The 15,345-nt window shown below is 33.8% G+C and overlaps 1 protein-coding gene across 1 annotated transcript in view; it reads right to left on the bottom strand.

Annotated features, from left to right (window-relative positions):
* Positions 1 to 401: 401 nt before the first annotated feature.
* The window catches only part of LOC136826952 (DNA (cytosine-5)-methyltransferase PliMCI-like), a 57,167-nt gene continuing 42,223 nt past the window's right edge, over positions 402 to 15,345 (bottom strand). Inside the window, exons 20-24 of the mRNA XM_067084552.1 lie at positions 8,487 to 8,636; positions 7,436 to 7,602; positions 2,728 to 2,968; positions 2,196 to 2,312; positions 402 to 1,311 (exon numbers count right to left, since the gene is read on the bottom strand). Of these exons, the coding sequence (XP_066940653.1) occupies positions 1,204 to 1,311; positions 2,196 to 2,312; positions 2,728 to 2,968; positions 7,436 to 7,602; positions 8,487 to 8,636 (783 nt within the window). The 3' untranslated portion in view covers positions 402 to 1,203. The remainder of the gene's footprint in view (positions 1,312 to 2,195; positions 2,313 to 2,727; positions 2,969 to 7,435; positions 7,603 to 8,486; positions 8,637 to 15,345) is intronic.

The following is a 15,345-nucleotide window of genomic DNA, read 5'->3' on the forward strand; positions in this document are numbered from 1 at the left end:
ATAATAATAATAAAAAAAAAACTCGTCCTAAAAGATCTCTGCTTGAAGGCTATGAAATACGCATTCTGGTGTTTGTGTAATACTACCAAAAACCGGTGATATAACCGGGAAATAAGAATAAGCTGCTGTAAGCACTCAATGTTTAGTTGAGTACGGTAGAAAACAGAATGAGGTGGTTAGCCAAGTCGTTCCTAGTATTGCCGTTAGGGGGCAGTACTGTGCACCTACACTGAGTAATCAAAGCGCTAACCGCGAAATTTGAAATTACGCTGCCGCACGTGGAAAACTAATAGCTATGCAATTACTGGGTAAGTCACTTGCATAAAACTGTTGATTAAAGACTTTTCTTCTATTATTAATTGTCCAACCATATAAATAATTAGTGTGATGATGTAACTGAGTAAAATATTTAAAGTTTATTTTTTATACAAAAAAACAAGTAAATGTCAAGATATTCACAAGCATACATTTACCACTGTCAAAACAATGTTGATAATTCTTCTTGTGTAAAGCATTAATGATATGAATTACTTATAAAATCTTTACAATATACTGTACATGAGCCATTAAATAATGTTAGTACTGAAAAAATGAGTTATCATTTTGAAAATGGAATTATCACAAGTTAGAAAATGTTTTCTGAATGGCCAATACCAATTTATCCTGTAAATAAACAAAGCTCAGAGCACCTTGCAAAATCCATTAGTTATGAATCTATTAAAAATCAAAGGGACTTTTCTGCATGGCCATTATGGATTCAACCCCTTGTAAAAATAAGTTAGCTATGAAACCAACATCTGTTTACAAGACAATATTAAATATTTCATGATTAGAACAAAATGTCTTTCGTTCATAATAAAAATAAGAGAATAAAAAAAACTGTGAATATCTGAAACAACTATTGAGTTTCATTAAAATTTTCCTTTATAAATCTCTTAAATTCTTACTACATACATCACAGAATGTTCATAAGAAGTTATTTCAAGCAATTGTTTTACTTGATAAAAAGAATGATCCAACTGGTGTTAACACCAAAAACTAAAAGATTAAAACTTTCAAACTAGTCCATGACTAGGACAAGTATTAGCAGTAAATTTTGTATGCTGTAACATATGGCACCAAGCCTTTACTTCAAATTAATGTCTGAATCTGCATACAGCACCGATATAAAAATGGTGATTCACGAAGTTACTTTCAATACTGTTACATCTGATCACCTTTCTTTTCTTTCTGTTTTTCCCCGGCACTTACACACTTAAGGATTTCTAGACCAATTGCTCTTGCCATCGGTGGAGGAACCGCATTTCCAACCTGTAAATTAAAGTTTACTATTGTTAATGTCTAATGAACAAAGCAATCCTCAAAAATCATCTTTTTACACTTCCATTTTTTATCAACCAAAGAAACTTACATATAAATGGCATGTTTTAAATATTAGTGCCGCTTAATATTTTGGTTGTAACTTTTGATAAGAAATTTACTTTTGAGAAGTATATATGTAATACTGCTCCCTCTTTCTCCAAAAACTTGGTATCTGGTGGAAGTGTTTTTGAATGTTTTATGACAAACCTATAATAGTTTCATCACGTTTTAACTTTTCTTCTTCCTTGTTTGGAGTGCTGTTCTTCAGAGTGGTCTTTAGGTGCTGACTCGCATCTCAAACTCTTGGGTAGATTTGTCATCAGTCAAGTGTATTTTGCCAACTCTTAAATGTTGACTTGTGGCCCAGATGTAGGTCCGTTCAATTTATTTGTTGCATAAAATGTACTACTATGACAAACATCCTCTGCACTCTTCTTTACCTGACCTAGCTGTTTTCCCACAACAATAATTAGTGAGCAAAATATATTACAAAATATGCAAAGTACTGTACTTGACAAAAACATTACAAAACATATACTTGACACATGCAAGGATTTAATTTGAGCAGATGGCTTTGAAAAAACTTGTTACATTACAGTTCTCAGACACTATCAAAATCAAAATTAATGAATGACCCAAAAGCAACTGGCCCCAATCAGAAAACAGAAATATGACTTGATAAGCAGGTTCCATGCAGAAGTGCATTTTCATTTTCAGAATCTTTTAAAATGCAAGGGTTCATCAAAGCACAAGCATTTAAAAGTCTGGCAAAATTGAATCATCATTTTTTAAAGAAAAAACAAACCTCACGCAAGTAGAAATGCTGTACTAACCTGCCGATGCTTCTCTAAGATGCTTCCATAAAATCGATACGTGTCAGGAAAACCTTGTGATCGAGCACATTCTCTAACACTTACAACACGATTCTGTTCTGGGTGGAGAACACGACCCTGAAAAGAAAAATGATTCCATCTACAGTAAAAGTGTCATTTGGGTCTAAACTTTCAAATGCAGTAAATACAAAGCTAACTGAAACTCATGTTCCTTCAAATTTCCCAGATAAACATTAAGCTTTAATCAATAATGGTCTTTGCTTCAAATATTTATCTCTGCTTTTACTATTCACAATATCATGGACAAATTTCTAAATTTATATTCTGACTTAATACATTGCATCTTATGTACAGTTGGCCAGCCCTGTAAGAGCTAAACAAGTTAACTCAGCAGTCTGCTTAAACTATTTAATAATAATAATAATAATACAATACCCATATAAAGTAAAAGAAATGTCTGCCAAAGAAAAAAGTATACCATTGGCTCTTACAAAAAGGGGCAAAGTATTTTTATTTGGCCTGTTACACATACCTGCTTTCCCATTGGCTCAGGATTTGTGACAGTAGTAGAAAAGAATCCATTCCACTCCAGTCTTCCATAAAGTCCTGCCCAGTGATTGTGACGGTTGCCAGTGTGAGGTAGACACCATGGGATGAGGGTGTTGAACTGTTTGTCCATTGGATCACATGCCTTGCCAGCAGCACAAGAACATACACCTCTTACAGCTCCAGTAGATGATCTGCCTTGCTTCTTGTCTGGATGAGTGTATTTTCTGTAAGTAACGAGATTTTCCTTACTAAACAGTATTACAGGATATCAAATGATTGGTAATGAAACAAAAAACACACTCTTCATTACTTTAGTATTAAAAATATCCTTAGAAATGGTCTTTCTAATGTGAAAATCTCATCACCATTAGCCTTTTTACAATGAATATTTCCTTTAACCCTTTCGCTGTGCGAGACTGATCTTCTGTCATCAAAAGGTCTCGTCCATGACGTGGGACTGATCTCAAGTCATCATTCTTTTGGTTCTAATTAGGCCACTCATAATAGATAACATGTTTCCGTCACCATTTTTAGGAGCTATTGTCTATATTCTACTAGTGACGTATGGCAGCATTTGATTTCCAATTTACAGGATAATCTCAGGATAAGGGCTGGACCTTCAGTAACCATCAAAATGTCTTGTAGATAGGAGAATTCTCTTGATGATGAAGTAGTACAGAGGCTTTTATTTGGAAATGACAATGATAGTAGCAGACCTGAACTATCAGATAGTTTTGATAGTGTCAGTAATGAATATGGTGGTTTATTATATCATAGTTATAGACAAACTACCTTAGATAATTTTTTGACTTCAGGTTTTATTAGAAATGATCATAGACCAGAGGAAATGGCAGAGGAGGAAGCAGGTTTGTCGAGCACCAGAGGTGTTGAGTAAACACAAAAAATGTGATAAAATTTGCAAATGGAAGACCACTGAAGATTCAGTTCGTAAAAAAAAATGGTGCTCTGAAACTTTTACTAGGTATTAAATTCACATTTTCTACATAATCCCGGTAATAAATTCACATTTTCTACAGAATGTCAAGTCTATTTTCTATTTTTTTGTGGCTTTTCCAGACGAATTTTCGTAATAAAGATTTTCTACTGAATAATGAAAATGGTGTTACTTTATGCATTATAATATAATAGTACGTTGTAATATCATGACACCAATGAAAATAACAAAGAATTGAAGAACAAATATAAAAGTAAGAAAATCAGTCAGTTACATGATTAGCAGTACACTGCTCTTGTCACTAGTGGTGAAAACAGGCTTACAGCGACAGGGTTAAGGGCATGCTGTTAACTGAATTACCATAAATTAGCAACTACAGTATTTGTTATTTATTAAACATTTTCATGTCCAAATAATCACACCCTAAAGTATTACTGCCAAAAATATCAGAAATGCCAGGTTTATACCTGAGGAATTTCAACCAGCCATAAAATTCATGTTCTAGGTAAGTTTTGGTTGTGACAGTGCTAGGGTGTTTAGTGATACGTGTATATTTATTTTTAACTTTCTGGCTGTTCGTTTATTTTCTCCTCCAGTATCTGCATGGTAACCATCTTGAAATTCAAATACAAAACCTTGTACAGTGACAGCATATACTAATTTCAATATATACAAATGTCTATTTTGAGATATACTGTACCATTAATCCTTTTATGTATTAAAATTCCATTTGTTTCCTGACTTTCACTTGTACCTTACATGATTCTTGATTATTTATGAAGATACGTATAGCTACCAGTTTCACGTAAAATGCAACACAAGAGGAAGCACATTTCTTTTTCATCTGGTCATTATAAATTATGTGTATATTTCTTGTATGAAAAATCAGATTTCTTCTTATAACAGTTTTGAATTTATTATAAAATAAGCAATGCTTTTTTCCCTTTGCCAATTTCTTAAGATATAATCTAAATAAGTAAAAATATATACTATAACTAGATGCACTTCAGTAACCATTTTATGATAGTGAAACACATCTAAATTAAATCAACAAAAAAGCACATAATGGTCCAAGTTCTTCTCAGCACAAAAGAAAAGAGATAATAAGCACTCAAGGTTGAATACACACACAGCACAAAAGATGAAAAATGATAATCCAGGGCAATCCTGAACTGCTGAAAACTGAGGAGAAATTGTAGCTGTTGCTTAGTTAACAGATGCATGAGAGTAGTGGGACAGTTTGCCACAGAAACCTGAAGGAGCCAAACGAATATGTGCTAACCTACAGATAATATAAGGATTACTTCCTTTCTACTGAGATTCTAGTGTCTGGGGACTTGAACATAAGCATGAAGGGGCAAAATGAATGTGATGGGATTGTTATGAAACAAATTGAGAGAGGTATACTCCCACACTCCTCCACTGTTGTAGCATGCAAAAACCTCTTAACCCTTAAACGCCTACTGGACGTATCATACGTCGACTAAAATTGTCTGTTGGGGGCCAAGTGGACGTACCGCACGTCGACTACAAAAATTTCAACCTTCGGTCAACTTTGACTCGACCGAAATGGTTTAAAAACGCAATTGTAAGCTAAAACTCTTACATTCTAGTAATATTCAATCATGTACCTTCATTTTGCAACAAATTGGAAGTCTCTAGCACAATATTTCGATTTATGGTGAATTTTTGAAAAAACTTTTTTCTTACGCAGCACAATGTAACTCTGCCTAAAATTTCAGAAATTCTTTCGTCATTTTGTCGTAATTTTTGCACTGTTCTATATTAGCCGTTACATAAAGTTTTATATATGAAAATGTGCTCAATTTCATGTACAATACAACAGAAAATAACTCATGGTTGTAGCTTTTATCAGTTTTGAAATATTTTCATATAAATCACGATAACTGCCAAAATTTCAACCTTCGGTCAACTTTGACTCGACCGAAATGGTCAAAAAAACGCAATTGTCAGCTAAAACTCTTACATTCTAGTAATATTCAATCATTTACCTTCATTTTGCAACCAATTGGAAGTCTCTAGCACAATATTTCGATTTATGGTGAATTTTTGAAAAAACTTTTTCCTTACGTCTGCGCCAGAAATTCTTTAAATCACGTTGTCGTAATGTTTGCACTGTTTTATATTAGTTGTTACATAAAGTTTTATATATGGAAATGTGCGCAATTTCATGTAGAATACAACAGAAAATAACTCATGGTTGTAGCTTTTATCAGTTTTGAAATATTTTCATATAAATCACGATAACTGCCAAAATTTCAACCTTCGGTCAACTTTAACTCGACCGAAATGGTCAAAAAACGCAATTATAAGCTAAAACTCTTACATTCTAGTAATATTCAATCATGTACCTTCATTTTGCAACAAACTGGAAGTCTCTAGCACAATATTTCGATTTATGGTGAATTTCTGGGGAAAAAAAAAAAAAAAAACTTTTTCCTTACGTCTGCGCGCTGTAACTCGGCCGAACATCTCAGAAATTCTTTCGTCATGTTGTCGTAATGTTTGCATCGTTTTACATTAGTCGTTACATAAACTTTTATATATGAAAATGTGCGCAATTTCATGTAGAATACAACAGAGGACACCTCATGGTTGTAGCTTTTATCAGTTTTGAAATATTTTCACATAAATCACGATAACTGCCAAAATTTCAACCTTCGGTCAACTTTAACTCGACCGAAATGGTAAAAAAACGCAATTGTAAGCTAAAACTCTTACATTCTAGTAATATTCAATCGTTTACCTTCATTTTGCAATAAATTGGAAGTCTCTAGCACAATATTTCGATTTATGGTGAATTTTTGAAAAAACATTTTCCTTACGTCTGCGCGGTAACTCGGCCGAACATCTCAGAAATTCTTTCGTCTCGTTGTCGTAATATTTGCACCGTTTTATATTAGTCATTACATAAAGTTTTATATATGAAAATGTGCACAATTTCATGTACAATACAACAGAAAATAACTAATGGTTGTAGCTTTTATCAGTTTTGAAATATTTTCATATAAATCACGATAAATAGAAAAAATTCGACTTTCGGTCAACTTTAACTCGACCGAAATGGTCGAAAACTGCAATTGTAAGCTAAAACACTTACAGTCTAGTAATATTCAATCAATTAGCTTCATTTTTCAACAAACGGGAAGCCTCTAGCACAATATTTCGATTTATGGTGAATTTTTGAAAAAAAAGTTTTTTACGTCCGCGCGTTACGAATTCATGCATCATTTTGTGATATTTTCCCTGTGTTGCTTTGATCGTTTTACAATTTGTTATATACCAAAATCATCGCAATTTAGTGTACAATGGCAATGACCAAAAAAAAAAAAGGAGCCAAAAATGAACTCTTTATCTTAAAAACTAAGTGTGCTGTGATTTTTTGAAAAAAACTTTTTTTCCGCTTCGGCGCTAACTCACCGAACGCCGCCAGCATACGGGAGACGTTTTTGTAAATAGGGGCTCGGCGTTTAAGGGTTAACATGACTAAACCTTTAAAACAGCTAATTTGTCCAACCAGAGTACACTATAGTTTATCCTTAATAGATGATAAATGCTTAATTCAGCTTGTGAAAAATACTCGATAAGAACATTATGTCTGGCATAAAGCACATAAACGATAAACGGCAGAAATACAGTACTAATCCAGTTACCAAACACAATGAATAATTTTTAAAAATCCACACATGCACAAGACTCATTTTACAAAACTTACAGTACTTTGGATACTGTGCCATCAGAAAGTTTGATTTCAATATTAGGAAGGTCTCTCCAGTCAGATCCAGGAACAGTAGGAATGTGCTTCATTCGAGCTTCAATCAGAGGAGCCATATCCTTACAAATATGATCTCTCAGAATTGGCTGGTACTGGTTGCCACGGATCTAACAGAACAAAATGCAGTTTGAAAAATGTTACCATTTTACTTCAGTAATAAATTGTTATAAAAAATACAGATACCACTTCTACAAACATTAACACCCTTTATGCAATATACAGTACAGTACATGGTGCTCTACAAAACTGGAATTACAGTGACCTTGAATGTGAATGCTATGCTAAATAAAAACTGCCCTGGAACAAGTGACCAAACTTTGGATAGCTCTATTAGTTTAGAATCTAATGAACACAATAATAAACTGATTGACAAAAAGTTTCCAACAAGGCAGATTAAGAAACTTATACATTTGGATTTCCAACATGGCAGATTAAGAAACTTATACATTTGGATTTAAGAAGTCTCGTATCATCCATAAGTATAATTTCAGTAGTAAATTAGGTTCCTTGATTAAGTTTCTCATTTCTAAAGACTTTTAATCCTGTTCTCTTCTGTAGATTTGTACAAACATGAATACAGTATGAATATTACTTCTTTGTAACTGCCTAACCATCATAATCATTACTATACAGTATATATTATGAAGGTACTTTACCTACAATATAGTAGACATGACAGTGGTAGTTAAACTAGGAACACAACTTGCGCAAAAGAAAACATACAGTTCATTTATGATTTATAGTGACCTGGACTTTGGACCAGGTAGTAGTTTAAAACTAATTTTTACCATGCACATGACCATCACCACCACATATACTTATGTAGCTTGTAAGTTTTACACAAATTATATTCATTCTTATTTGCACAAAAGTATCACTACAGCATTCATCATATGTAGCCTGTAAGTTGTTTTTTTTTTAGATTTTATTAGTAATGTTCATATAAAAATCATAAAAAAATCTAAAAAATAAAAAGTACACAAAATCTTACCAGACGCTGGAAATGTGATTCTGGCTCTGTTCCATAGCTAATTTCTTCTTTGCGATGTCCATTCCGAATTTCTGGCAAATCTGACATTGTGTCACGAACTGTGATTGTCCTCAGAGGGCATGACTCCACCCATTGGCAATTAGAAGTGAACTATATATGGCAATGGGAGAAGGGGAAAAATAATTAAGACTAATATCAAATCATGTTTTAAGTAATTAGCCTAAAAAGCCAATGGATTTACTGCAGCTTACACAGTAACATATAATGTACTGTATACAATGTGTATCAGAGATTGTTTACGGTAAATAAATGTGTATCAGAGACAGATAATTTCCTTTTTTAATCATAGCCAAGTTCATTTCTGTTCACACTACATCACCCATTCCTGTTCTTGGGCAACTTAATTACTTCACTGAAACATCCCAGTAAACATTTCATTACCTTCTTTTCCTTCTTGTTGTCCATGTGCTTTTCTTTTTCCCATTACAACATTGTAAAAAATTTTGCTACTGAGTACAAATTCATACATACTATATACTTGAATATAATTTTTAATCCATTTAGTTTTGTATAATAATTAATTCTCCTTCTCCAATAACTAAAACATGCTTTCATCTGTTAAGTCTGTGACCAGAAAGGTAAACAATATAATAGAACAGCAAAAGGTGTAAGACAATTCAGCTGGTTTTTGGGTCCATCATTGTCCCTACTTTTGCGTTTATTCTCACTTTCCCCTTTGTGATTGTATGAAGATGTGCTGTGTAGGGTTATGTACGGTCATGAACATGTGTTTGTCAGAAGCCCTAAGACGCTACTAAGCCATAAGTCCTGGTCCCTTCATGTTTATAGTATTTTGCCTATTTGTCCTTACCTTTTGTATCTGTAAGTATAGTGTTTGAAGAAAAAAGTTCACACTTTCTGTTTCTTGTTCTCTTACTTTGATTGCCTAAATATTGTATTATATGCTTTGTGATCCTAAATTTATTTCTGACAGTGCATTATTTTTCATTTATACTTCCTTTATAAAGGTACACATACCATAATAAAAGGCGTCTTCATGGAAGAGCAAATGAATGAATATACATTTTACCCATAATTGTGTCTGTAATTGTCCGAGTTTAGTTTTGCTCTCACTCTGTTTTTGACAGTAAGAAAATGACAACCTATTATGAGTATGCACTATATATTGAGTGTGCATGAGGTGGTGAACATGAGTTCATTTGAGGCCTTAAACCACTACTTGGTCTCAATTCATGGTGCTCAAATATTCATAGCATATCTGTTGACTAATGGATAGGGTAAACTAATGAATAAGTGAAAAATAAAGTAAAAAAATATTACACATGTAAAAAATAGATATATGAAAGAAAAGTATGGGAGGAACAGAGAAATAAACATCAAGCTTTCAGATAGACAAGATAAGGTGAGGTAGACCAAATAAAATAAACATTCAAAGACATGCCAGTGGCTTAAGGCCTGTCCAGAACAGCAGGCGTGCCCCTCGGGGAGCACAGTAGGTAGGCAAATTCTGCCAGGCTTAACCATACGTGTTGCCCACACGGCAGAGTTGACAAATGGGCGGGCGTGCCCAGCAATGCCAGTACCTTGTCAAGTGTTGTACAAAAAACATGGTGGCTAGTACAGCTCAGAAAAAGAAACTGTTGTGCAGGTACAGCATAATACTGTAATTGGCGTATGTATAAAGAAAAAGACAAGAATGTGGTGCAAAGATTGGCTGAATGAGAGAGATGTTTATGGGAGCCATACAACAATAGTATGTGAACTACAATATGGCTATGAACATGATTACAGAAACTTTGAGAATGAACATGACCACATTCCATACACTACTAGCAAAGGTAGAGCCATACATCTGAAAAGAAGGTACAAAATTGCGACACAGCATAACAGCAGAGGCTCGACTGGAGGCAACGCTGAGATTTTTATTAACTGGGGAGGGGAGAAAGAGAGTGGAATTCAAATAGATATAAGGTGCCAATAACTAAAACGAGAGAGAGAGAGGGAGAGAGAAACTGGAATTCAAACAGAAATTAAGTAACAACTAAAATGGTCTAAGAGAGAGAGAGAGAGAGAGAGAGAGAGAGAGAGAGAGAGAGAGAGAGAGAGAGAGAGAAAAACAGCATCTTCTTTTTATTTCATAATGACAGTAGACATTTGGGCAAATGACCTAAAAAAAAAAGAAAATAGCTGACCAAAGGCCAAATTAAACAGAAATATTTTTGTGTTAAACCTTTCTTTCTTGCCTTGGTAGTTACGTCTAGGAAGGAGATCAATAAAAAAATTTTTGTCATTCAGTCACAATTTTGAGATTACTCTGAGAACTATAAGAACAGTTCAAGATATTTGGTGTCAGTATAGTATATGTATGTTTGAGTGTGATTTATATTTTATATACATACAGTAAACCCCCCATATTCGCATTCTCTTGATTCGTGGACTCCCGCATTTGCGGGTTTCTCTGTGGAACATATCTAGCCATTATTCGCGGAAAATTCGCCCATTCGTGGTATTTTTCACTGAGAAATATTCACTAATTACTGTATTTTCATATAATTTTCATGAATAGATGCACTTTTTGTGATAAAACTAGGAAAATACTCAGGTATAACCATTTTTACAGGGGTTTTCTTGTGTTTAAACTATCAAACTAAGCAGTTCTAAGTGTTTTTAGAGGAGTTTTAAGATTCACGGATTTTAGCTATTCGCAGGGGTGTGTGGTACGCATCTTCTGCGAATATGGGGGGTTCACTGTATACAGTATATATATAGTATATATATATATACATATATTATTACGTGTGGGGCTTGGCTGATGAGTTTATTAATTACCATATTTGACGGCGTATAAGACGCACTTTTTTAACCAAAAAAAAAAAATGGCCTAAAAAATCCCCCTGCGTTCTATGTACATAATGTAGGCTCAAAATTTAAGAATTATGGCCAAAATTATACATGAAACGTCACGTAGATGTTGTAGCCTAGCCTAACATTCAGTGTTATCCTAATAACCTATTAAAAAACAAAGTTTATTATAATTATTTATCATTATCACACCATCACCGCAATTACTACTGCTAGTATTATAATCAATATCTACGTTGTTATTATCAATATTTTCATTAAAATGTGTTAATATCATTATTGTCGTCTACAGCGGATCGCCGCATTCCACATTTACAGACTTACAGTACGTGTGCTGCCACCTATTGGTGATTTTCTCGAGAGCTTTATGGATAACAAGGCTTCGTTCAGTTGGTAGTTGGCAATTCCTGCTAACATTCTCTTTACGCATAACAACATGGCTTCGATCAATTGGTCGTTGACAATTCCTGCTACCATTCTCTTTAGGCATAATAACAAGGCTTTGTTGAGTTGATACTTCGTAACTTGTGCTAGCATTCTCTTTTAAGAATAATAACATGGCTTTGTTCAGTTGCTCACGAGACTCGAGCCGTTACATAGGAAACATTTTTATTTATTGGATTTTACCCCTTGATTGCATACTTTTACAATATATAATGGATATATATAACATATATTACCGTAGGTAACATCTTTATTAATGTTTTTGTTGATTCTGCCGGTAAGAAACAATGTTTACAAATGAATGTGTTGCAATCTATTGGTAAACCTATGAGGTAGCTTTCAGCAGCAGACGAAACATTCAATCGTAGTAAATGGCTGACTGTATAATACATATTTTGATAAATATAAATATGGTAAATAACTTCTTTATTAATGTTTTTGTTGATTCTGTTGGTAAGAAACAATATGCATATGATAACCTAATACTACAGTTTTTACTTACCAAAATCATATGAGCATAGGCTAGGAAACCTTATTTTTTTTCCTCAATGTCCTGCTGAAATTGGGGTGCGTCCTATGCAGACATGCGTCTTATAAGCCATCAAATACGGTAATTAATGCAATTTACGGGGCCCTGCATCGCCAATGGCACACATAACTGTCAATTAAAGCTAAAGTTAACCTCAAAGACAGACAGTTACTTAACTGAATACGGTCACTAGTCGGGGAACAGACAATTACTTAACTGAATACGGTCGCCAGTCGGGGAACAATGTATGGGATAACGGATTACTCTGCATCAAATGGATTACATCAAACCCCTTTACTTCCCAATTAGTCCCGACAAAGAAAGAATGTGTGGTAACAGCAAGGAAATTACATGAACAACTGGTCAGCATCTGACACTGTCAATTTTCCCTGCTCCCGTAAGAAAATATAACACAACGGATATCTATACTGGTAGATATAGCACGCAATTTTGTATTACTGAAGGCTAATTCTCTTCCGAACAATGGGATCGAGACACAAGGCTGCCTGAAATTTACTTACTTAACTTTCCCTAATTCCTACTTACTGGACGGGACTAGCTTACACAGTGTCACTAGGCAATATTAATTATTCTTACATTAGACTTCATAAAAGAAATATGGTTATACCTGGTTCTCATAGATGGTGGTAAAGATGTAACAATAGAAAGGTTGAAATACAGGGGAAGAAATATCAGCAAACATCAGACACTCGTCGATTTTCCGACTTACAGTTACGTGGTTTGCTTGCGCATTGCAACTGATGATACGGATTCTTGAAAACACACGGTAATGTTGTTCACTAATGAAAAGACGGGGGGGGGACACAAAGGACAGTTTTGCCTGAGCACAAAGCGTGCTCTTGGTCCGGACGTTAAAATCTCTCTGAATCGGCTCAGGTCAAAGCTATAGTCCTGGGCTGTTTTTCTGACATATGCCTATATGCCTCTGGCAGTCTGAAAATTTGACAAAACATCGCCGAATGCATAGGACAGAGCAAAAGGAAGCTTAAGACCACCTTTACTAGAGGTTACTTGGTGAAACCCTCCCTATGGGTTAGGCCCCTAATGCTAACCTATCCCTGCTAAAGATGTTATTTTTTTAAAAAACACAGCCTATCTCTGCCCACTGAGCTTCCCTGAGCGTCGACAGAGAGGCCTTCCTGTCTTTGTTAGAATGATATTTTTACTAAATAATGCTGAGGGCGAACAGCAAAATATATATATATATATATATATATATGATCATGAAGCTACAAATATCGCTTAATATCAAATCCACACTACCTCGGGATTTGATATTAAGCGATATTTGTAGTTTCATGATCGTATATAAATCATGTGTGATAAAAAATAAAAATATATATATATATATATATATGTATATATATATATATATACACATATATATATATATATATATATATATATATATATATATTACATATAAAATTATAACCCATTCATGCATCATTATAAATCATAATGTGGGAATTCCCCACTGGTATATAGTTGCCAATGGGGAATGATCGGACAGAAGAACCACTGTCTTGTTGTCACATGAATTTGTTTCCACCCACAAATAGTGTTTCAAAATTTAATGTTGACTTACTTTACAAATTCATGCATCATTATAAAATGCTGGGTTAAACTCGAATTTGTCAATGACCGATGCTTTGGTGGGAAATATTCACTGCATATAAAACCCTGTTATAAACTGCAAAGATATTTTTTGAACTGATTTTTTGATTTGATTGACGAGTATAAAACAGAGGTATATGTAAAGAGGGAATAAATACATTGGAGCTTTTCAGTTCCTGTTTCTCTAGGGTCAGTTTTTTTTTTTTTTTTTTACAGAAATTTGGGTATATACTATATATAAACATGCCTATGATCAGATGAAAATTGATTCCACATACATTTTTTGTGTACTGTATACACAAAATGTTCACACACACACATGCAATATACATACATTTATATTTAGTTTAATATGCTGTTTCATGACAATTGTTATTGTTGCATTTTCAAGGCTGCAATGATTAAAAAACTTCTTACAAAACGTCACAGTATAACATCGATATACAGTAAACCCCTTGTATTCACGGCCTCACAATTCACGGATTTCACTATGGAACATATATACACATTATTCGCTGAAAATTCGCCCATTCATGGTATTTTTCACTAAGAAATATTCACTAATTACTGTGTTTTCATATAATTTTCATGAGTAAATGCACTTCTTGTGATAAAACTATTAAAATACTCGGGTACCCAGGTAGTGCTCGAGTTACGATAATTCACCTTAAGATAATTCAATTTTACAATGGGGTAGGCAATAACCCTTAAACGCCGAGCCTCTATTTACAAAAGTGTCTGCCGTATGCCGACGGCATTCGGGAGTTAGCGTCGAAGCGGAAAAAAGTTTTTTCAAAAAATCTCAGCACGCTTAGTTTTTAAGATTAAGAGTTCATTTTTGGCTCCTTTTTTTGTCACTGCCTGAAGTTTAGTATGCAACCATCAGAAATGAAAAGAAATATCATTATCATATATAAATATTGGAATATAAGACAGCGAGAAAAAAAATTTCATATATAATTGTATACAAATCGCACTGTGAGCAAAAAGGTTGAAGCTAATGAGTCATTTTTTTTCGTTGTATTGCACACTAAATTGCGGTGATTTTGGTATATAACAAATTGTAAAACGATCAAAGCAACACAGAGAAAATATTATCACAAAATGATGCATGAATTTAACGCTTTGGGCGTAAAAAAAGTTTTTTCAAAAATTCACCATAAATCGAAATATTGTGCTAGAGACTTCCCGTTTGTTGCAAAATGAAGGTAATTGATTGAATATTACTAGACTGTAAGTTTTTTAGCTTACAATTGCAGTTTTCGACCATTTCGGTCAAGTTAAAGTTGACCAAAGGTCGAATTTTTTCTATTTATTGTGATTTATATGAAAATATTTCAAAACTGATAAAAGCTACAACCATGA

Source organism: Macrobrachium rosenbergii, chromosome 41 (genome assembly GCF_040412425.1).
Source record: "Macrobrachium rosenbergii isolate ZJJX-2024 chromosome 41, ASM4041242v1, whole genome shotgun sequence".
Lineage (NCBI taxonomy): Eukaryota > Metazoa > Arthropoda > Malacostraca > Decapoda > Palaemonidae > Macrobrachium > Macrobrachium rosenbergii.